General features: G+C 37.4%; 7 protein-coding genes across 7 annotated transcripts; 3 read left to right on the top strand and 4 right to left on the bottom strand.

The window, feature by feature from the left end:
* Nucleotides 1–95: 95 nt before the first annotated feature.
* Nucleotides 96–1,186, bottom strand: BCR41DRAFT_419457 (hypothetical protein). The gene is made up of 2 exons (XM_022029768.1): nt 846–1,186; nt 96–684 (listed from the first exon to the last, which is right to left on the bottom strand). Exons 1-2 carry the CDS (start codon nt 1,083–1,085, stop codon nt 241–243), a joined length of 684 nt encoding a protein of 227 aa, XP_021884792.1. The 5' UTR covers nt 1,086–1,186; the 3' UTR covers nt 96–240.
* Nucleotides 1,187–1,512: 326 nt separating this feature from the next.
* BCR41DRAFT_318444 (Prefoldin) lies at nt 1,513–2,201 on the bottom strand. The gene is made up of 3 exons (XM_022021314.1): nt 1,989–2,201; nt 1,771–1,894; nt 1,513–1,637 (listed from the first exon to the last, which is right to left on the bottom strand). The coding sequence occupies exons 1-3, from the start codon at nt 2,135–2,137 to the stop codon at nt 1,539–1,541; spliced, it is 372 nt and encodes a 123-aa protein (XP_021884791.1). The 5' UTR covers nt 2,138–2,201; the 3' UTR covers nt 1,513–1,538.
* Nucleotides 2,202–2,456: 255 nt separating this feature from the next.
* BCR41DRAFT_332423 (Pex12 amino terminal region-domain-containing protein) lies at nt 2,457–4,304 on the top strand (the record flags this gene model as incomplete). Its single annotated transcript, XM_022021851.1, has 5 exons — nt 2,457–2,698; nt 2,861–3,172; nt 3,277–3,393; nt 3,540–3,731; nt 3,861–4,304. Exons 1-5 carry the CDS (start codon nt 2,579–2,581, stop codon nt 4,302–4,304), a joined length of 1,185 nt encoding a protein of 394 aa, XP_021884790.1. The 5' UTR covers nt 2,457–2,578.
* Nucleotides 4,305–4,586: 282 nt separating this feature from the next.
* BCR41DRAFT_347301 (hypothetical protein) lies at nt 4,587–7,304 on the bottom strand. The gene is made up of 8 exons (XM_022023069.1): nt 7,212–7,304; nt 6,796–6,876; nt 6,075–6,202; nt 5,868–5,903; nt 5,623–5,752; nt 5,361–5,463; nt 5,017–5,205; nt 4,587–4,863 (listed from the first exon to the last, which is right to left on the bottom strand). The coding sequence occupies exons 1-8, from the start codon at nt 7,227–7,229 to the stop codon at nt 4,715–4,717; spliced, it is 834 nt and encodes a 277-aa protein (XP_021884789.1). The 5' UTR covers nt 7,230–7,304; the 3' UTR covers nt 4,587–4,714.
* Nucleotides 7,305–14,600: 7,296 nt separating this feature from the next.
* Nucleotides 14,601–15,113, top strand: BCR41DRAFT_181094 (hypothetical protein). Its single transcript, XM_022019764.1, has one exon. The coding sequence runs from the start codon at nt 14,754–14,756 to the stop codon at nt 15,012–15,014; it is 261 nt and encodes an 86-aa protein (XP_021884788.1). The 5' UTR covers nt 14,601–14,753; the 3' UTR covers nt 15,015–15,113.
* A 3,862-nt stretch (nt 15,114–18,975) lies between these two features.
* On the top strand, nt 18,976–20,050 carry BCR41DRAFT_300598 (HSF-type DNA-binding-domain-containing protein; the record flags this gene model as incomplete). Its single annotated transcript, XM_022020578.1, has 3 exons — nt 18,976–19,144; nt 19,298–19,324; nt 19,605–20,050. Coding segments are annotated over 3 exons (642 nt in total), but the record flags the coding sequence as incomplete, so codon positions are not given.
* A 2,230-nt stretch (nt 20,051–22,280) lies between these two features.
* Nucleotides 22,281–23,056, bottom strand: BCR41DRAFT_300367 (hypothetical protein; the record flags this gene model as incomplete). Its single annotated transcript, XM_022020565.1, has 2 exons — nt 22,281–22,355; nt 22,937–23,056. 2 exons carry the CDS (start codon nt 23,054–23,056, stop codon nt 22,281–22,283), a joined length of 195 nt encoding a protein of 64 aa, XP_021884786.1.
* Nucleotides 23,057–23,362: the final 306 nt, after the last annotated feature.

Here is a 23,362-nt window from a genome sequence, read left to right as displayed (position 1 = left end):
CTTCAATTACTATTTCTGTCGAGTCTGTTTCTTGTCGTTTTTTTTTCTTTTTTTTTTTTTTTTTTTTTTTTTTTACCCAATATATTGTGAACATCCTTGCCTTTTCATTGTTTTCTTATTTTTCTTGTTTACTTGTTTGTTTGTTTTCATTTCCTCTCTTCCACTAATTATCATACCGTGTTCAGAATAATAATAATAAAAAAAAAAAGCAATTCAAATATTGAATGTTATTATTATTATTTATGGATTCTCGACGGCGAGAGCAGCCTGATCATCACAAGATTGGACCCTGGCGTTGAGATCATCAATGATATCCAATAGTCTCTGAGTTTCTTTGACGGCCTCTCGTCTGGTACCACGGGCGACTTCAAAGCCTTGTTGACAGACGACACCATCGAAGACTAGGAGAGCTTGAAGTAAGGATTCAGACAAGAGGACATAGGCGTCTTGAAGGGCTTTGCGAGCTGGTGATAAAGTCTCTGGATGATTTAGATCAACACGAGGGTTTTTTCCACTAGATTGATTGGATTGATTGGATTGAATATAATCTTGAACAGCCTGCTCATATCGAGGAATGTGTTCAGCAGCAAGGTCAGTGGCCTTTTTCAAAGAAGTTTGGATCTTGACAATGATTGCATATTCTTCTGGATTGCCTGTCGTTGTCAATGTGCGGATGTCGGTTTTCTTGAAATAAATTAATAGATTAATAAATAATAACAGTAATATGTCAGATTAAATTTGTTTTATCACTTGATTCATTTTTAATTATTATTATTATGATGGTGATAATAATAATAATAATAACAATAATAATAAATAATAGTGATAAAGATGATGTTCCTTACCGAGGGCTTTGTACCCATCATGGTGATTTGTCCGTTAGGTTTGATACCAAAGCAGGACAAGGGCGCATTGTCGTCCTTCATGGTAGCACCGGAGTAGATCAAGGTGATACCTCCAATGGGGACCTTTGTCCATTCATGACATTGTTGACGGAGCTCTCCTAGTTTGACATCTGCTAATGCTCTATCAGAAAAAGTAAACGACTTTTTCTCACGGGCCCATTTGACATTGAGTACAACCATGGATCTTTTTTTACAGAAATAAATAAAACAGTTGAGTTGGTTGGTCGGTTCCTGAATAGAGTCACTCTCTTTCTTTTTTTTTTTTTTTTTTTTTTTTTTTTCGTATGAATACCAATGGGAAAAGTGAGAAAGAAAGAAGGAGAAAGAGAGAGAGGAAAAGAGAGAGAGAAGAAGAAGAGAACAAGATGACAAGAAGGAAAGTAAAGGAATGAGAATTGTCTCTTTTTGCACGATTTGATTCAAAAGGAGTAGAGGAGGGAAAAAGGTTTTCGCTGCACAGACTTTTTTTTTTTTTTTTTTTTTTTTTTTTTCGTTCAAACGTGATCATAGAACTCACAGAACGAAGATTTTTCTTTTTGGGAGTCAATTAATTTGATCCGATCCAAACTAGCACGGCATTGTAGGAAATATAAATGTATAAACTTTTCGTTTTATTTATGGACACATTTATCATTATTGCTTAACCTGGATATTGTATTTCTTTTGGAATGCCATAAACTCATCTTCCTTGGCCTTGTATTTTTGAACCAACTGCATCGTAACAGTCTTGATCTGTTTGGGAGAGAAATAAAAAGAAGAAAAAAAAAATTGAGTAGATTAATAAATAAATAAATAAATATAAAATACTCGTGTATAAAAAAATAAAAATAAAATAAAATAAAATAAAATAAAATAAAACACGTACGCCTTCTTGGTTTGTCTTGAGTGCCGGTAAAACTTCCTTGACAGTACGTTCTACGAGGACACCTCCAACCAAACGGAAACATTTCCTGTCTGGGTCCAAGGGTGAGATGGTATCGACAACGAGCCTATACATATTTGTTTTTGTAAATTCTTCTGTATCTCTTTCTTTAAAGTTGCAAGTTGAATCCCGAAAGCATAAAAAAAAAAAAATCTATTTACGTGTGTTCATCAGACTCGGTCTCAAGCTCTCCAATCTTCTGTGCTAACTGATTGAGTTCCGACTTCATGGTGTTATAGGTCTGAGTGAGCTCCTGATCACTTGGGCGCTTGCTTGCCGCTGCGCTACTACTGCTTCCACTGCTTGACATGGTTTATGTGTTCTTGCTTTGTCTTTTTGGTATGTGTGTGTGTGTCCTGTGTCTGGGATGGAGATGGCTCAAAAAAAAAAACATGATCGGTTTTTTGCAAGGTGTATTAAGTTTTACTCCCCTTAAGTCTCTTCAGACCATGATACAAGTCACATTTCGCCGCATCTAAACGGCTTTGAACAATTGTCCCCAGCCGAAAAAGAAGAAAGCTTCATACAAGTAAAATGAACAGACATGTCTTTCTTCTTTTTCCAATTACTATTTACAATCCCATTCACTTTAAAATCAAAGGACCAAAAATAAGCCTTCTCCTTTTTTTTTTTTTTTTACTCTTTTTGTTTTATTCTATTTTATTTTATTTTATTTTTTTCCTTTATTTTGACAGGAAACCAGTGACAACAACACAATAATTCAAAGTGACAAACCAGCTATTTTATCAATATGGAGTTCATGTCGAACTTAGGTGGAGGGTCACAGGCCGACCGACCTTCGTTATTTGAACTGATTGCTCAGGACAAGATGCGGGAGATGCTTGAGCCGGCCTTGCGCTATGTCATTGCTGTGAGTTTAAGCAAAAGAGAAGATACACGGATACAATGATAGTTCATGTTGTTATTATCATTATCATTATACAATACATGCAAAAGATGGGTTGATCTGTTTGTTGAATTAAAAAAAAAAAAAAAAAAAAAAAACTTATATATATTATCTCCATGTTATAAGGTCTATGCGCAAAGATACCCTCGATATTTGATCCGGATCGTCAATCGATATGAAGAGTTTTATGCTGTTCTGATGTTTTTTGTTGAAAGACATTATCTTCGAGAATATGGTGCATCCTTTGCTGAAAACTTTTATGGACTTAAACGGGTCAGAGCCCCTCGACCAGTGAAGCACCCTAAAGTTAACATTGATGATGATTCAGTTGCAACAGCAGCAACAGCGTCGGCGGCCGCACCTGCAGCAATGGCACAAACCCTACTTGGATCAAACAAATTACGAGAAAAAGACATTCGGAAGTCGCTCTTCTTTTTGGTAAATACATATATATATGTTATATATTTCTTCATTTGCCCACTAAAAGAGATATCATTCAAGCTATATCCTGCTAACCTATCTTTATTTAACCATCCCATTAGATCGGCTTACCATATGTCAAGTGTAAACTTGACGAGTATTATGAAAAGATCTCTGGAGGCGAAGCAGCCAGATTGTTTGGCGATGAGTTTGTTCAGGAAGAGGAAGATTTAACTGGGGTAAAGGAAAAAAAGACAAAGAAGACAAAAGACCAAGCAAAGTGTAACCATTTTAAGGCTGTTAATCACATCCTATACTAAAACTATGGTCTTTCTTTCTTTTTCTTTTTCGTTTTTTTTTTTTTTTTTTTTTTTTTTTTTTACAGCAATCATTGGCAGTGAGATCAAAGGCAATGGCAATAAAGATCTTCAAGAAGGGATATCCATATGTGAATGCCCTGTATCAACTATCAATCCTCGTTCATTACATTGGATACCTGTATAACAAAACACCATTCTATTCTCCATGGCTTCGTCTTATTGGAATTGAAGTCAAACGCATGAGCGCCGCTGATTATGTAAGATGTCCATTACTTTTTTATTTTCTTTTCTCCTTCTTGCCTTTAATGATCGCAATGATGAGCCGATGTCTGTTTTGTTTAACATCATGTGATATGCCAATGATATATAATAATATATAGCGCCAGATCCAACAAAAGGCAAAGAGTGCACCTAGGAGACCTTCAAGCTCATGGCCAGAAACTATTCAGAACAGTGTTCTTGGTATACTATCCGGATCACTTGATTTCCTCAAGGTTCTTTTACCAATGTCGATTTTCTTTTTCAAGTTCTTGGAATGGTGGTACCAATCGGATTACTATCGAAAGGCCTCCGCTGCAGGTGACTCTGCAGAGGTTCCTCCGCCTGACCGGATCAAACCTCATCCTGATGGCATCCCACTTCCAAGAGAACCCAAGATTTGTCCGATTTGCTTGAAGAGTATTACGAACCCCACGGCTTTATCTTCAGGTTATGTGTATTGCTACCCTTGCGCCTACAAACAAGTCGAAGACCATGGACGGTGTCCAGTGACCTTGATGCGATGTGGTACAGACGATCTTCGAAAACTGTATAATGATGCAGGAATGTAAAAAAAAAAAAAAAAAAAAAAAATGTAGAATATAAATACAGTATATTTTTTACTTTTATAATAAATAAAGCGGATCAAATGATCATGCTACTCACTTTAGCTTCGTTTTTTATATTATTTTATTTTATTTTATTGTCTTAAGGATGGTATATTATACAGGTTTTTGTAAATCGGACAGGATCGGAGAGGACAGCGAAGAATAATATAGAGTATGGACCATAGGAAAAGATGAAGATTGAAAAAAAAAAAAAAAAAAAAAAAAAAAGAAAGTATTTAGAAAAGGGGAGATATTCCCTGTCATGTTCTACCACAAAAAGCTGATTTACATAATCCGTTTTTCCTCTCTCTATCTCTCTCTATAAATATTCCTTTAACTCTGTATTTTTCCTTTCTTTTTTCTTTCCTACTCTTCTAATTCATTGCTGCTTCCACTGCTACCTGCCCGTTTCCAAAGCCACCGCCTGCGCCAGCTTGTGCTGCCTGACGCTCTGTGAGGAATGAATGAAGCTCATCGTATAGAGCAAAATGCAGTTTTTGTAAATGCTTAATATCCGCATAAACTGATATCGGTGTAATAAAAAGAAGTAAAAAAAAAAAAAAAAAATTGGTCAGACTTTTTTTTATTTTTCCTTCCTTTAAGCTCGTTGTCTTAATGGTTCTGTAAAAATAAAATAAAATAAAATAACGGGTGTTATAAGCAATCTATCACGTACCTGCATCAGTATACGGTGTATCTTTCATGTACACCCGCTGCAGAAATTCCATCATGGCTCCTGTTGCGACTACGCACTCCTCCAGAGGCAGTGTATCAAAGTATGCAATGTTGATCCGGAACGGATTGATAGGCGAAAGTGGCACTGTTAGTTCAATAATTTCTGCCATAATATCCCAAAGCCTCACATCTATCAAATAAAAAATAAAAAATAAAAAATAAAAATAAAAAAAAAAAAAAGGGGGGGGAGGGGATTGGATATTTAGGGGAGACAGAAAGCCTTTAGCTATTTGTGATACGATATATCTCGATCTCCAAGATTAGCTTATACTTTATTACACATACCATCAGTGCGCCATGCTGAGATTGTTGTAAGTTTCAATGGATCGTTCGCCTCCACTTTCTGGTCGCTGTTTGTCTGAAGGAGTCGCTTATGATCCGATCGAAGCTTTGAGTTTATGCAAAATATTTGAAAATAAAGGTGTATTGATGATGATTAATCCTCTATGGTGATGTTTATTGTTACTAATATTCTGCAAGAGTGGGGAAATAGGAGGAATAAAGAGGAAAGTGATAGCAAGAACAAAACAAAAACAAAAAGACTTACCCAGACATAAGGACACTTATACCGAGGATAACCTGCAATGAGAAACGTTGCACGCGACTCATCCTTCTCGAGCTCGGAATCAATTGGGCTGAGTGGTGGTGGGGTCGGTCTTGGAGTGCTGAGTTTCAGTCTACAAAAAAAAACCATTTTTCATGCATGAGTCAAAAAAAAAAAAAAAAAAAAAAAGATTAAGCTTCTCCAATCCACGTGGCTAAAACAAATAAAGATGGATGAAAATGACGTACGAACGCAATGTCCTTGTGGATAAGATGTTGGTTGGCCTATTGATTTGGCAAGACAAATCATGTCAACATTGGGTCAAGTGTTAGCCTAGACCGGATAAAAAGGCATCATCATCACACGCATGATTTTTTCTTTTTTGTGTGTGTATAAATGTATGAGTGATTTTTGATCCGGTGGTGCATCAAACGAGGAAATATCTCCTCCTTTACCTTGATTTTGCAAGAGACATAGAATTGGGTTGAGTGATGGAGCCATTGGAAGGGGGTTTGATATCGTTATAAACATGAAGGAGAAGTTCCTCACGTCCACGCAGATATACTTCAAAATAGTAAAATCCCTATGCATATGACGGAAAACAAAGACCATTCCCATTTATTAAAGTGAAATATAGCATGGCGCCACGCAAATTAGAATATGCTTTTTTTAAAAAAAAAAATCGCCAATGGGTCGCATGCTCCTTGTTCCTTCTTTTCATTCTTTTTTGGCTTTACTTTGCATTTAATTATCTTCGTGACGCATTCACCGGCTTTTTTTTTTTTTTTTTTTTTTTTTTTTTGTTGTTGTTGTTGTTGCTGTTGTTGCTGTTGTTGCTGTCGCTCCTGTCGCTGCTGTTGAGTGTTCATGAGTCAACGTGGTAATCCATGACCATTACATTAAAAAAAAAAAAAAAATTATGAGTTCACAAGATATGCCGAAATGTACACATGCAATGCAAGTGCCAGGCCCAGGCTTTTTATGATCTTCCGACTATATCCGGCTGTGTCCTGGCCCCTGGGTCCTGCTCTTGTTCCTCCTGCTCCTCCTGTCCCTCCTGTCCCTCCTGTTCCTCCTGTTTCTTTCTTTCTTTTTATTTTGTGGTTCTGGCGTCGGTTCTAAATTTGGGGGGTTTTTTTTTATAAAAAAAAAAAAAAAAAAAAAAAAAAGTTGTACCTTTAGAGTTCCTACAAGTAGACATTCCGAAAGAAATGTTGACAGTCTAGCTGTTTCTGATTGTGTCAATGACTCTCGTCCCTATTATAAACACACGTCAAAAAAAAAAAAAAAAAAAAAAAAAAGGTTAATGAATGAATGAATGAACAATTCAAAAAATTACGATTGTAACTGCCAAGTTGTTCAGCTGTTGTTGGTATTGCTGTTGTGCTCCACTTCGATACCAACAATCTCAAACTGCTGCACCTTGGAAAGGGAAAAGGAGGAAGGTGAAGTAACGCGAACGAATGTGGGAGTTATATGGCTGTGCTATGTGCGTTCCCGGTTTTCCTGATTCTGTTCCTGGTTCTAATCCTAGTCATAGTCGTCCTGGTCCTGTAGTATATTCAAGAGGATAAACTAGAATATCTCTTTACTTTGTGTACTGTAGCCATCGTGGAAAAAAAAACAATGTGAGGCTTTTTTATTAATGAAATTACTGTTTTTTTATTATTATTAAAAAAAAAAAATAAAAAAATAAGGTGGAAGAAACAGAAAAAGTTGTGAAGAAAGGAAGGAAGGAAGGAGGATGAAGCTGAGAATGAGGATAAGGATGAGGATTAGTTGTGATGGGATGGATGAATTTTTTTTTTTTTTCGTGTTTTACTGGGAAAGTGAGACAAAAGAAAGGTGAGGGGGGAAAGAAGGGAAAGAGGTGAAGAGCCAAATAAAATGTATTGTGTCCAATGGTGCAATGCTGTCAAATATGCTTTTTGAATCGCTGTGCCTTGAACCTCTCGCTTGAATACGCCACCATGTGCAATTGTGCATGGAAATGTTGGAAAAGGTCTCTCACATTCATGCATTTACACATACACACGCACACATCCATTCACACCTATATGTCCATAATCCATAATCCAACGAGATGGGAAGGAAGAAAGAAGAGTCTATGGCGTACATCGACTCATTCTTGTGCTTGATGTTTAGAAGCTGTTACAGGGTCCATACAAACTTGAAAGGTCGAAAAAAAAAAAAAAAAAAAAAAAAGTTCCAGAACTTCCTCTCAATGTGCTCATCATGATGATAATGATAATGATGTGTCATGTCACAACTACTAATAAAAGAAGAAAGAGACCGCTCTGTCGTGCTATAGAGATACTATATATATAAATCATAATCTTTTTTTTTTTTTTTTAAAAAAAAACTCATGAGCAAAAAAGAAAAGAAAAGAAAAGAAAAGAAAAGAAAAGAAAAGAAAAGAAAAGGTACTTATTTGCTCAGTATAAATCTTCTTGCTCTGACGATTCCTCATCTTCCTCATCCCTCGATTTTCAAATCTGCTCTTTTTATTACTTTTGACTAGAATGAATTTCCTTTCTTTATCTATCAGTTAGTACGATCTTGACATGATAGAACGAATTTGCGATCCAAGACGCGAAAGAAGAGATTGAGGGAAGAGGGGGGAGAGATAACAAAATTGGTATTTGCCATGTTTTACCACGTTATGGTCGTATCAAATGGACGCGTTTGATTGGACAGATTTCACAACGATGCGTGATAGACGTCTGCAAGGATTACTGTAGTAAAATCAAAACAAAAAACACATTGTACAAAGCGTTTTAGTATTCATGAAGTATAAGTATCGTACAAGAGCAATGGAAGGAAAAAAATAAAAGATGCCATTGAGGAAGATTTGTGGTTTTTTTATTTCTTATTGCAATACATAACCAGACACCGATCTTTTTGATAAAATCAGATGGGTAGTTGTCCTGTGGTAAGCAAAGTACAATTTAAGTTGACAACGTGAACAATACATATTCTTTCTTTTTATCTTTTTTTCTTTCTTTTCCGACTTTATCTATTTGTAAAAGAAACAAACTTTAAAGCGTCATATGCAAATATTCAAAAGAAATAAATAAGTATTTTTTTTTTTTCTTTTTTTGCTTCATGTAAGGCGAGCATTACCTCTGAAATATCCTGGTCTCACAGACAGTAAAAAAAAAAAAAAAAAAAAAAAAAAAAAAAAAAAAGAGAGAGAGCCAATTCATATCGTTGATCATTGACAGGCACGATTGATCGATGGATTGGAATGCATAGATCGATAGTTACCGTCTATGATAACATGAAGATCTAGGCTGCAGATGTTACGGCTTTATTATTACTTTTTTTTTTTCTGACTCTAGCATTGCAAACAAAGTTGTTTTGTGTAATGAAAAACAAGAACAGTTGACATTTAGTTTATTATAGGTCAGTTTATACACAGTAAGTTCAAAAAAAAAAAAAAAAAAGAAAAAAAAAGATCGATTGCAAAGAAGGAAAAGTGAGAGCAAGAGGAGGAGGGCGAACAAGAGCACTCAGTCGAATGTTCTTTGGATTTGTAACCACAGACAGCGTCATGGGAAGAATATAACACCACATTCATATTGTACAACAATAAACCAAAAGTAAAATGCATCTCTTCTGCTTTGTTTTTTTTTTTTTCCTTTTTTCTTTTTTCCGTATTTCTTTTGCAGAACACTAGTGAACCTTACTTATTTTCTTTCTTTTTTTTCTTCTTTTTTACCTTTTACTTTTCTTGCTCTTTTTACTTTTTCTTTTTATAACTTTGCTTTTTTTTTTTTTTTTTTTTTAATAATTAATCATTTCAGGATCAAGAAGTTAATAATCGATACGAAAAAAGATTTACTGATAAAAGAAAAAATAAAATAAAAATAACGATAACAATAACAACAAAAGCGTTCTTCATAGGATCGATGTTATTTTATATATATTTGTTGATAATATCGAGTAAATGTTTACAGAACAATTGCAAAAAAAAAAAACCCCCCTCCATATCGACAGAGATGATACGATTATGATTAAAAGATTCAAGTCAAATGTACGACATTCCGATCCCCGAAAGAAAAGGAGATAAAGAAAATCACCTCCTTTGTTCCTAGTCCCATCTTGTATGAATAATGTATAATCAAGATTCTGGCCTAACAATAAAACGGCACAAAAAATGTGGTTAACCCCTTTCTGAGTATGAAAAACGTAAAAAAAAAAAAAAAAAAAAAAAAGTAAAATGATAGTCTGTGCTGCACTACCTAACTTTGTCTTTGCTCTTTCATGTGTTCTTCCTCTCTGCGTTAGATACTGTATACATGTATATATATATATACTCTCCTTTTTTTGGTCAATTTCTTTTCTCCTTTTTCCGTTCAAACTTCCAAAAAGTCAGGTCAAGGCTTGATTACCGAGCATTGTCGTACAAGACATTGTATATAAATGATATAATATTATATATATACATGTAATAATAAAAAGACAATTGCTGATCTATTCCGCATCCATTACCAACACGCCGTCTTGAGGAGTCACAATCAAATTAAACCTCTTCACTTCCTTAAAGAGAAAGAAAAAAGAAAAAAGAAAAAAAGGGAAACAAACAACGAGCAAATAGATTAGATAGGTTGGAGTGAAGGAGAAGAGGAGGAGGAAGATAGAAAGAGGGATGAATAATCAAATAGAAATCCTTCTTCACACAGGAGTAAAAAAAAAAAAATCCATGTTTGAATGTGGATGAGAGTGTGATTATGGTCGTGTGGTAAATGGTTATGACAATAAAATTATATGTTCATGTATATATTATAATATTATTCATTGAATAACCAGTGCATTTTGGAAATTTCGGGGGGGGTCCACCCCCAATACCTGTTAATAACGACAATATTACAGGAGCACTTGTCCCCCACCCATCCATCCTATCCCGTGAAAAATAATAACAACACATTGATATATATATAATAGCAATAATAGCAATAATAGTATATATTATATAATAATATTATTATATAAAAGGATTTAACACACAATGAGCAAGGGTCCATTTCATTTCTTGGGCGTACAAAGAAATAAAGAAAGTACATGTATATATATAATAATAATTAACACAATGTCTTTGAAAAATGTAAAAAAAAAAATAAAAAAAAAAAAAAAGAGTCATTTTGCAGCTCATTTATTCAAATTAACACATTAACAAAAACAATTCTTTTTTATATAATCATTATTTGTGGCGTTTCATTAGTGAGCAGACAGTGCAGTATCGTAGTGTATGAACATGTTAAAGAATGAATGAACAGATGAATTTCAATGTTGGGAAGCATCTTATCTTGTCTTTCATAAACCTACCGCAGCTAAACTGGTGAACCCCATCCCTTTTCTCCTCTAGAATATAATACAATTGATACGAGGAACCGATCCTTGCTGGCAAAAATATACAGAATACAGAATACAGAATACAGAATGCAGTATATGACAGATGTAATGTAATGTGATATGATGCGGGGTGGTTGCAAAAAAACTAAGATAGGCATGAATCATAGTAACGGCCAGCGGAGTAAAAAAAAAAAATAAGTTATTTTAGTATGAATTCTGGGTGAATCTGTGTGATAGGAACATTTAGTAGCAATGGTCATTCAAAGCCTTTTGAGATCTTCCTAAATGCCGCAGGTTATGGTTAAGGAAAAAAGGAAAAAAGAAAGCAGGGAGATCGAAAAGGAGGGAATGCACATGGACTCGCTTACCAAAAGCAATGCTTGCTAAAGTGAAGTCTGCATGACCATAAAAAATAAAATAAAAAAAATGGGAGTGAGAATAGTAGACTAGTATAAAAAAATAAAAAAGTAAAAAAAAAAAAAATAAAGCCCATATATATAATGAGGGGGAAGAGAGAGGAGAAGGATGCGAGGTGAGCATGAGCATCGGCATCGACAACCAAGCGCACTATAGATACGATGACAAGGATACATGATCTTTTGGAGCTGGTTTGGGGGAAATGTTAAAGAGATTGTGAGAAAAAAAAGCAAAAAAAAACAAACTAAGGGCTAATGAATGAACAAGGAGCTTGAGTTCAGGAACGTTGATGCATACATGTATAAATATTTTTGCGATACGCTTTCTGTCGTAAAACATTTAGTCATGACCAATGAAAGTTCCTACAACAACAGTCCGTTGTTCTAAATGAATCCAATTTATATTCTTCCAATATTCTATACTATATTTACAGTGCTATTTAATAATACTATACCGTCCGTGAAAGTCAATCACACGGAATGGCAACGCAAGAGAATGAAGTCTATGTAGCCGAGTCATATACGAAGGTTTTTTTTTTTTTTTTTTTTTTTTTTGAGTAAATAACTACATGTACATGCATTGCATAAACAATACGCACAAATGCATTCACATTTTACACGCAGATTAAGCGAAAGAAGATTATAAAAGGTATTGTTGGGCATTTGGTTTATGTTTTTGGTTTACTTGTCGTCTAAATCTTATAAACAAAGGAGGTGCATTTTATTCGAAAATAATGTAATAATCACCGGGGCCGGAGAACAAAACAAGAAAAACGGGAGGATAGCGAGACAAGGTAGCTCTTTTTTTTCTTCTTTGTTTGGCCATCTTTCGATGGTTATGGATAGAATAAGAAAGTTTTTCTTTTCTTCGATGTTTGTTGGCAAATCACCGAGGGCCCATGATAGGACTATGACAGGTTCTCCAAATTGAATTGGACGATCTACTCAATTTACTCGATGAAGAAAGAGCAATAAACAAATGAATGTATTTTAACGTTATTAATGAGTACCATGCAGGTCTCTCTGTTTACCTTGCCCTTATGCCTTCTACCGCGCAACAACAGAAGAAAAAAAAGAGTCCCGCCTTTTTTTTTCTTGTGCATCTTAATGTTTGTTTGATTCTCAGTGTTATCTGAGCAAAGCTTGAGAGTGAAAGGTCACGAGCGGAGCAAATGGAGAGATTGTTGGCATGGACGAATTCAAAAAGGTCGATAAAAAATAAAAAATCAGTTCGCTTTTATACCCTGCTTCAAATAAGGCCGGCCAAGGTCCGTAACTCATCCCTTGTTTGGTTGACATAATGAAGCAGCGAGCCCTTTTCCTTCACCCACACAGCTGAGCTGAGAGCCGGATATGATAATTGACACGCACAGGCGCACGATGGGCAAAAAATGAACAAAGGGCGAAAAAAAAAAAAAAAAAAAAAAAAAAAAAAAAAGGTCGTACATCATTTACCTTCATTGAATGTTTAATATGTTTAATAGGACCTCACGTCGCACCATCCTGATGAACCGTAAACGAAGTTACATCTCTCTTTTCTTTTCTCATAAGAAGAGCTATTCAGCCTATTCAAACAAACAGGGTGCATTGGTAGATCAAGCATCTCGTGCCAAGAGCCGTTTTGTCACCCTGCGCAAAAAAAGAGCATAGTTATTTGCTGTTGTTCCATCCTCTCTCCTTTCGAACCGGCAATTTTTCTTTACTTTTGAAATACTTTATTTTACCTATTAATGTAAAAATGTTATTACTTACTTTGTTTTATTTTATTTTATTTATTCAATATTTTATATCATAATCATAATTTTTGTATAATGAACCTTCGTTTTCATTTGGTTTATTTGTTCGACCTTTATCATCATCGATGCTCTTGGCTCTGTCATCAATTCGGGAAGCAAATAGCGAAGCAGCAACGAGCTGGTGATGAAAGCCCGAGCAGGATGTAGATATGGTTTGCAGTGTTCCCCACAGAGTCCGCGTCCCTCTTCTGGTCGGAGCGTTGTTCCCAACAGCGCTTTTTCTTTTCTTTTTTTCTGTTTGGTATTCCTTCTTTCCTTCTTTTTGTTCTCTTTCTTGCTCCCATCTTTCTATTCCCTCTTTCTCTCCCCTGCTCTATCTTTCCACCTTTCTTTTCTTTTACTCTTTCCTTATTTCTCTCTCCTTTCTTTCCCTTCCTCTCCCCCCCCCCCCTTCTTTTTATTGTTCATTCTATTCTTCGTCACTGGCACTACCTCAAGTAAATTCCTACTTTTTTTTTTTTTTTTTTTTTTTTTCTAATCTCTTGTCTGCAACAAATACCGTGTACAATCACTTGCTTGTCCAGCACAACTTGCTAGCAATCACTGCAGCGGATCAAATACTTACACTCTTATAACTCGTCCTCACTTGGTCCTCGACGTTGATTAGTCCATTCACGATCGGGATTCACACATTCACCCTTCTCATTTACATTCTTTCATCCTTTACTCATTTATTCAATCGTTCATTCACAATTATTTATTTCATAAACTTATAATTTTAATTTTATATTTTTTTTTTATTTAATTATTGACCCCATTTCCATCCGTGATCCAAATTTTGTATGCAGTCGCGTTAATCCCGTGCTTTGGACCTCATACCTCATCAAGGCCCCCGTCATCACACTATTGAGACTTTTGAACACTGTCTCGATTGTTCTTCAAGTAAAGAGTAAGGTAGGCTAGTTAACTTTAACTGTAAATACCGTCGAAGCCAGTCCTTCCATGCTTATCCAGGGGATCATGTTTTATCCTTGTTTAAATTCACGATGTTTTTGTGATTTTTCAATTTGATGTATTCTATTACATTTGGTATTTACCCGCCAAAAAAAAAAAAAAAAAAAAAGCGTCTTCCATCATCCACATCATACACAGAAACACCCCTATCATGCCTGTCTGTGTTGTTGCACGTCCCTCCTTCTTTCGTACATCTTATTCTCCCCCATTCGTTGTTCTCCATCGCACTGCCCAAAGCACAAAATATTAAAGAGCACTCGTTACTCAATTGAATGGGCATATGCCAATCCAACATGGTCCATCTCATTTATACATTACTCGATCACGTCGACTGGAATTTGGTCTCGACACATGCACTTTTCACTCGCAGAGGTCGCGACCATGATCGACTATGTCAACAATAACAACGACATTGGCAAAAATATTAAAAAAGGGCTCAATGAACTCCAAACTAGTGACAACTATATTTCTTTGTTCCCTCCTGTGTGTGTGATCTTTCTCCCTTCCCACCTTCCTTCCTGCAACTACGGCAGAAGACCTCGTAGCATTTGAACTGCATGTGCGTGTGTGTGTGTGTGATCGCTCGGTCATACTTGGACTCGTCGTGCATTGCATGCATCTCTCCCGCCCTTTTATGCCTCTTTTTTACTGTTTCATTTTCATTGGATGCTTAATCGCTTCCATCGTTCCTTTTTTTTTGTTGTTGTTTCTCGTGCAGTTTGCATTCATTCTCTCCCCTTTCTTCTCCAAGTCAGCAATAATCTGCATCACACCACATCGTCAGATCCACTGGTGGGATCTTGTGCGGTTATTTATTTTATTTGGACATGTTTATTTGGAACCAATAATTGTGGACCTTACCATCTTCATCTGACATTATATAATCTTTTTACCTTTAATGCATATTGCCTTCCATCTTAGAAAAAAAAAAAAAAAAAAAAAAGTCCATTTGTCCATTCATCATTATTCTCGCTCAATCTTCTTTCCGACCAAACATTGTGAAGTAGCCAAGGTAAAGAAAAATCATTTGCATCAATCAAATGCAGACTCTTGATATTTTATCCTTTCGCATAATCTGCCTATCAATGTTTATCCTACAAGATCGCATTGGGCAACCAAGTGTGGGACAGCCTAGAGTTGAACAGGAAGTATGGTTTTATGAGACTGGGGGGTTAAGGATATCATTGATTGAAAATGAGTAAGAGTGTTTCTGTTTTGAGAAAAAACAAGACCACCACCACAATCGTCTTCTGGATTTTCCCTACATTTTAGTGCTTGTTACAATTCTTTTTCATCTTTTGTTTATCGTTGCATTTATTACTATTATATATATTATTATTATTTTATTTGGAGCATCTCATTGACCATGATCATCTTCGCAGTTCATACCCCCTTATTCCCCCCCATTCAATCGCTTTTTGCATTTCATTGAAAAAGAAAAAGGTAGTTTTTTTGTGGACGCTGAGTGCCTTCATGCACGCCAAAGTGCCCCACAGCGTCATAAGAGTCAAAGAGTCAACACCGCTACCACCACAATACAAACAAAAACAAAAGAGCAAAAAAAAAAAAAAAACTAAAAAAAACAAACAAACAGACCATGAACTGAACCAACTGTCACGGACAAAGGTACCAGGGAAGCTTTGGGAAAGTAAAACGAAGAAAAAGTTTTTTTTTACAGAAAGAGGCCCTATCGTATGTCGTTTGATTCAGCTTCTGTTCCCTGTACCAATTCTATTCATTCCCGAGAAGGAAAGCCAACTTTAAGCGTGTTTTTTTTTAATGTTTTCTATTTCCTTCATACTGATGCGATTAGCTATTATAATTAGATATTATATAACTGTATTGTTTATTATTTAGAAAGACCTGCCGATTTGTTTTCATCGATGCAAATCGCGGCCTCTCTCTTTTTTTTTTGAGATCTCTCTTTTTACAGTTTCATCTTCCTCCACTTGCTCTTTTTTCTGTTCTTCTCTGGTTCTTTGCTTCTTTTGGGTTGGTTCTCTAATTTCTCTGTCAAAGTTTAGTTCTTCTATCTCTGACCCTCTAGCCTCAATTTTTGAAAGGTCTTTTTTTATTATTATTATTTTTCCTTTTTCTTTTTTACTTTTCCAAAAAGGTACTTGCTCTTCTTTTCTTCCGTTCAGCCCATCAAACTCTTTATATACACCTTGGTCTGATCGTTCGATCACCTTATTTATGTTGTGCATGTGTATGTAATGAATGTCTCGTTTCCTCATACAGACACAGAGATACATCCATACATTCACACACATTCTGTCTCAAAGAAGTGACACCAGCCAAAAAATGAAAAAATGGATAAAGGATTGTGGGGAGTGGGGGAGATTACATGCACTTGCTTTATTTGTTTACGACTTTTTGCTCATGTTCCCCGCCAATCTATTCAATTGTAATTGTAACTGCAATTGCAATGAATGTGCCACAAAATGCAATATGTGCATGACCAACTTCCGAGTCGATGCTTGATGCACTGCTATGACCCACTTGGCTCAGGAAAACCCTTTTTTCTCTGCCGTTTTCCTCTTGTCACACAACCATATTGTGAGCTCATAAAAAGCAGCATCCCACCATTACCCTCAGACATTCATATTACTCTTTCAGGCAGTGCTCTTTTTTTTTTCCACAAACACATCGGTTTATTATTTACTGTATACACATACTTGAATGAATGAATGAATGAATGAATGAGAGCTATTTGCATCTATACCTGCTATGGTTAATAGCTATTCTGGTTGCTCTTCATAATTATTTATATCCTTTTTCCTAAGCATCCAGTCATTCACGTATCCGATCTTTGGCTCTTTGTCCATTCCACACTTGCTAACAGAGATGTAATGCAAAAAAGAAAAAAGAGTGACACATTGAGTTTTTGGTACCTGAAATAATGTTATTTTTACCATGCATTTTCAGTCGGTGTTGCATTGTTGTGTGTCTCTGCTTGGGCCAGGTTTCACTTTCAAGCACATGCCCACATGCCCAGATGCCCAGAAAAAGAAACTTTTTCAGCAATCAGGTGCTTGTTTTTCTTATTATGTCGTATAACCATTATCTTTTAATGTATAACTTTTTTTCTAATTTCGTGCGCGTGTGTTTGTGTATCTGTGTGTTCCCGGTGTTTATTGCTATTTCATTTCATCTCATTTCATTTCTTTCTTTTTCTTTTTTCCATCAAATTTGTGATGGGAGTGCAAAGAACTAAAAAAAATGTGCAAGGAAAAGAAACAAAAAAAATATTGACTGCATGGGCGCGTGAGTAAGAGCGAGTGCGCGGGTATAATGAAAAATTGGGGCGTAGAAAGGGTTTCCGTTCACTCTTTTTTTTATTTTTTTTATTTTTTTTTTATTTATCGGATGACAAACCACATTGTTGTGTTCCTCCTATCTTTCTTCCCTCCATTCCACAATTCCATACCATGCATTTCTGTCTGTTCATGCCTGTACTATTTCGTGCCCTTAATCATACTAACGTGCCAACTCAATTTCTATTCATCCCAATTCAATCAATTCATTTCACTTCCAATTCATATTTAAAAAATCATATTCAAATATCAATCAAATAGCACACACGCACGGATCGCTTCACTCTGCTCACTTTCTTTTCTGCCCGCCATTCCTTTTTATGGATCACGCGCTCGATAGTAATCCTTCGTCTTTTCCCCCACTCCCATCGCCTTCAGTCTCTTCGCCAACGTCCTGGCCCCAGCCACAGTCTGACGAGCCACCTGAGGTCTCCTTACCCTCGTCCACTTCCACCCCCGTTGCAAGCGACACGCGAACCTTTTCTCTAAACCTTGCTACACTCGCGGCCGTCGCCACCGCGTCACCGACGTGCGTTATCGCCACACCTGACTCTACGATTTCATCGATACCAACGCCACCCCTCACCACCATGACCGTCTCAACTGTTTCACAAAGCGACAATGCTGCATCTGACAATGTTAAACGCCATCTTCGTCGCAATCAAGATTACGATAACGATCGCACGCTATCAGATCCACATGATCGTCCCTTCTCTGCGTCCTTGGATGAAAATAACACTGCAGAAAACAATCCCTTGTCCAGAAGGGACTTGTCAAAACTTGGTCGCCAATCAATATCCCCCACCTATGATAACCATCAACAACAGCATCATCAATACCAGCATCCTCAGCATTCTCAGCATCATCGTCAAGAGTCCTCGGGTAATTTGTACGAATACAGCCATAACAACGACAGTAGCGTTAATGAGAGCCAGCATCAGTCTCAACAACAGAACCGAAGCAGTAGTAGTTTAGATGATGACCGTCGCCGTCATCAATCAGGTTACAACAACAGCCATCCTTGGAATGGAGAGCATACACATGAAAGACAAAGTCTTTATCGCAGATCAGACCAACAAAGCGGACAAGGCGATGAGGAAAACAATGGTAATGAAAAGACCAGCCCATCAATGAATGATAGTCCCACAGGAGAGGATGATAACGATATGCGTGACGAGATCATGTCGGATGATGACAACCTTGAGGATGACGAGTCCGAAGAGAATGAAGACGGGTCAGGCTCTAGGGACGCTGACGATGGTTCTTCTTCTGCCAAAAACGAGGAGGGCTCAGACTCGCAAGGGTTGTCCGCTAGTGATCCGCGCAAACCTGTCAAAGTCCGCAGCATGTTTGTCGATAAGCTGTTTAGGTAAAACACAACTTGCTTGTATTTCTTTTTATTATTATTTTCCCTACATGGTCGTTTCCTGTTGGAAGGAGGAAGATTTGAAATAATGACCAACCCTGTTTATTTATTATACTTCCTTTTTCTTCCTCTCTCATCTCTTCTTCTTTGCTTTACTAAAACTAAACAGAATGGTGGAGGATCAATCTATCCAACACCTTATTTCTTGGGCCAAGGAAGGAGATATGTTTTATGTCTACAACTGTATCAAGCTCTCTGATACTGTTCTTCCAAAGTTTTTCAAGCATAATAACTGGCAAAGTTTTGTCCGACAGTTGAATAGTGCGTGAAAATACTCATTAGAGGCGATATAGAAGGAAAAAAAATCCGCTATTGCCTTTTCAATGTCCCTCCCACCCTCCAAAAACAAACTAACACTAGTTTTTTTTTTTTTTTTTTTTTTTTTTTTCTCTTCGGCGCATACATTTCTATTAGTGTACGGGTTTCATAAGAGTAAGTGTCGTCTCAATGATTGGTTGATGATTGGATCATTATCTAGCTATTAGCACAAACGTCTTATTCCAAACTAACTTTTTTCTTTCCTTATTTGTGGCCTTTGTTGTTCCTGCCTACATCTTTTTATGCTTCTTCTATGCTTCACTCTGATAGTTTACCGATATGATAGAGGTAACGCTTTTCATCAAACTGAGCGATGCATGATATCCATATATTATTGTGCTTGGTAAAACCCTACATCCGTCTGGTCCTAATTCTTTTATATCTTTACTACTTTGTTTAATAGAGGAGTCCAATATGAATCGTAAGAACCCCGAAACACAGCGGTGGCAATTCTACCATCCTCACTTCCAGCGCGATTTCCCACAATTACGGAAAAATATCAAGCGCAAATCTGCAAGGTCGCTGAACACTGCCCCAGCAACATCTCGAGTTGTGTTTGAGCATGGAAAGGGCTACTTCCTTCAGAGAAACGATAGGTCGAGGTCAAACAGCGGCGAAGGTAGCCAAATACCGCCTCCAGGAAACCCCACTCATCCTCGAGGTCCTGAAAGCAAACCCAATCCAGGGCAACAACACCATAATATGAGTCGCCATCCTCCCCATACGCATAATCCTAGAGAACAACAGCATCGGGATGACATGGTAAGAACAAGTGCAATTCAACTGTTTTGCTTGACTACGTTTTTTTATTTTTATTTTTTTATGTCCTTGACATACGTGGATAAATAACACGACTCTCATCTTGAAATCAAAATATAATTTTAGCCTCGAAGCTTATCCGATTATCGACCCCCACCCTATCCTTATCCTCATCAACCACATGATGCACACAGACCTGACATTCATCAACGATCACATACATATCCAAGCATCCACTCGTCCGATGGTCCTTACAGCTATGGTCACAATTCACACCCTTCACGACCACTACCTCAGCCGACATCGCCTCGTTCTAGTGGAGCACCGGGAGGATATCCTCGCAACCAAAGCATATCAATCATTGACCATCGGAAGGCGAGTCTACAAAGCCGGGCATCCGATCATAGTAGTAGCCCTCTCAGTGGACCTCACCAAGAGGCTTCTCCTCGGTCACCCCGACCTGCTGACAATGCGGGTGCTTACAATCAACATCAACAGCAGCCAATGTCGCCGCGTCCACTCCAGAGGCCGCGTGGGTCTATTGGGGAGGGACCAGTTGCTCCGGGCCACTCGCCCAGAGGGCAAAATCCGCATCTAGAATCTCCTAGAGATGCGGTGGCGAATCCGCCTTTTGGAAACCCAAGCGAGATCACCCCTATTGATGGAGAAGATCGCCATGTGGCCTCAAAACGAAACTCGACAGGTGCTCCTGTGAGTGCTCCTGTGAGTGCTCATGCCTCATATGAATCTCCTCAACCTCACCACGCATCTCATCCTGGATATCATGACCCACATCATCGACATGATCGACTATCCTCCATGGGAGGCGGCCCTATTGTTCATCACAAGGACTCTCCCCATCCAACACCCTCATTACCCCCTAATAACAAGGTTAATGCCCCGCATCCCCTTCATCCTGCTAACCCAGTTACTCCTGGTCCCTCTTTTCAAGCGATGCCATCACCTGCACTCCCATCTCCTACTGCGTCTGCCCATCATCAGCAACAACAGTCACGGCCGCCAAGCTCTCCAGGACCAAACCCTCAGCCATTGAACGATCGTCAATCGAACAATGTGAAGGACCTTGAGAGTCGACTTCATTTTGTTGAAAACGCGTACATGTCTCTTCGACAATATACGCAGAAATTACAACAGATGCAGGCATCTCATGATCGGACTATCCAATGGATGCGTGAGCGGATTGATCACCTCACAGAAACTGCTCTAACGCGGCGAGGTAAAAAAAGAAAAAAAAAAAAAAAAAAAAAAAAAAAAGGCATTTTCATTTCATCGATTTGTCATGGTAATTGATATATGTATTTTCTTATATAGATTCTGTAACCTCGCCGTTGACTCCTCAATCGGGTGTGATCCTATCTACGAAAAGGAAAGCAGAGTCAATTCCAGAGGATGCACGAAGTCGCGTTCGTTATGATCCGAGTATGACACCAAGACAAGAACCTGGCATGCCATATGGGAACGAAGGATCTGACAGCCACGGTGGCCATGGTCATGGTCACAGCCATAGTCATGGTCACGGTCATAGTCATGGTCACGGTCATAGTCCAACCTTTAGTCGTGGAGGACCAGGACCCGAAGGCCCTAGTTATCATGACCCTGCAATACCGCCCCCTCCGCAACATCCCTCCTATCATGAATATCCACCACCTCCTCCACAATCACATCATCATCCTCAACACCATCAGCACCATCCACATCCTCAACAATCGCCTCATCCTAGACATCAACATCTGCCGCAACAGCCACATCCTCAGGGCCCACATCACCGACATTATCGTCCACCACCACCTCCTCCTCCAGGAAAACTCTATTTATAATTTCTTTTATACACTATATACTACATGCATATAAACTAATAATCATTATCATAATGGCCTCTATCTCTCTCTCTTTTTTTTTGTTTTTGGCTGACTTTTTTTATTTTCATTTACGATAGTAATAATAAAGGAACTCCATGCATTGTTTTTTTTGGTACTTGTCTTAAACTTTTTTTTTTTAGAGGAGAAATAAGAGGCAAAAGACATGGAGAGCTTCATTTTTTTTTTTTTTTTTTTTTTTTTTTTTTTGGCTACTGAAGATGTTCTTGATTAAAAAAAAAAAAAAAAAAAAAAAAAAAATTAAAATACTCCTCTATTGCTATCTATAATTCCATCTCGTTTATAGGGACAAAGGTTTCGGAGAGTGAGGAGAGAGGGGAATGTGAGGAGAGAGAGAGAGATAAAGAAAGGAAATGGATTCCTTCTTCAGACCCTCAATCTGGTAACTTTTGGCAACGTTTTTTTTCTTTTTCTTTTTTCTTTTAGTGATGTTCGCCTTCAGCACTGTGTCCATGCCCATGTCCGTGACCGTGACCATCCCAAGGATGACGGAGTCCCTATAAAAATCCAGAAAGTAAGGTTGATGATGGCCCCCCAGAAAATAAAATAAAAGATTTAGTTAGTTGCTTATAATAGAATTATTAGGACATATTATAGAGAAGGGGACTAATATTAAAGGGATAGGGAAGAAAGGATGTTGATAATAAAGTATGAGGTATAGGCGAAGTTTGGCCGAATACTTTTTTTTTTTTTTTTTTTTTTTTTAAAGTGATGTTGTATTCTTCTTTTGATCCACAAATATTTCCTGTAACTTGTTTCTTTCCAATTCCCAATTCCTTATTAAAACATATGGTGCTCGGTTTCCTTTTTTTTTTTTTTTTTTTTTTTTTTTTTTTTTCCCCTCAAGATGTTGCTTTCCGAGCTATCCGACTATGCTAACCCTTGTAAATTGCTTCCAGTGATTTGTCTGTTTTTTTTTTTTTTTTTTTTTTTTGTCCTCGTTATTTGTTATATCGATATTCGCTATCTATAATCCATTGTTCTGTTCCAATGGGCTAAAGGGGAGACAAGTTGATTGCGTGCTTTGTGTTATCCATATCAAACAGGATGAGAAAAAAAAAAAAAAAAAAAAACATACAAGAACAGCTGGGCCTTCCTCCTTGGCCTTATACATGACCCAGAACCACATGGCGGCGCCAAAAGCTTTTCCAACGACCGAGTAACGCGTAGCGGGCATATGAGGATGGAATCCAGCCATGATGAAATTAATTATTTTTTTTTTTGATGTATTTGATGTTTTGCAACAAAAAGATCCGAACCCTCCTCTTGAATTCTGACCCTCCGGAGGAGAAGGAGGCTTATACAACTTTTTGTATCACATACGATCCTATATTCTTCCATTACTTTGGCATATGCAAAAAATATTATCACGTGAAGCTTTATTCTTATTTATCGCGTTCTGGACTTCAAAAAAGAGTGTGGTGCAGGATCTGGTGCAGCTGGAAACGTTATTAATCGCCTGAGGGCGCTAGCGCGTGAGTGACAATGGTGGAGAGGTTGGAAG

The sequence above is a fragment of the Lobosporangium transversale genome (assembly GCF_002105155.1).
Source record: "Lobosporangium transversale strain NRRL 3116 chromosome Unknown BCR41scaffold_5, whole genome shotgun sequence".
NCBI classification, from domain to species: Eukaryota; Fungi; Mortierellomycota; class Mortierellomycetes; order Mortierellales; family Mortierellaceae; genus Lobosporangium; species Lobosporangium transversale.
The sequence above is the reverse complement of the archived record's forward strand: the minus strand, read 5'-3'. Positions and strand labels throughout refer to the sequence as shown.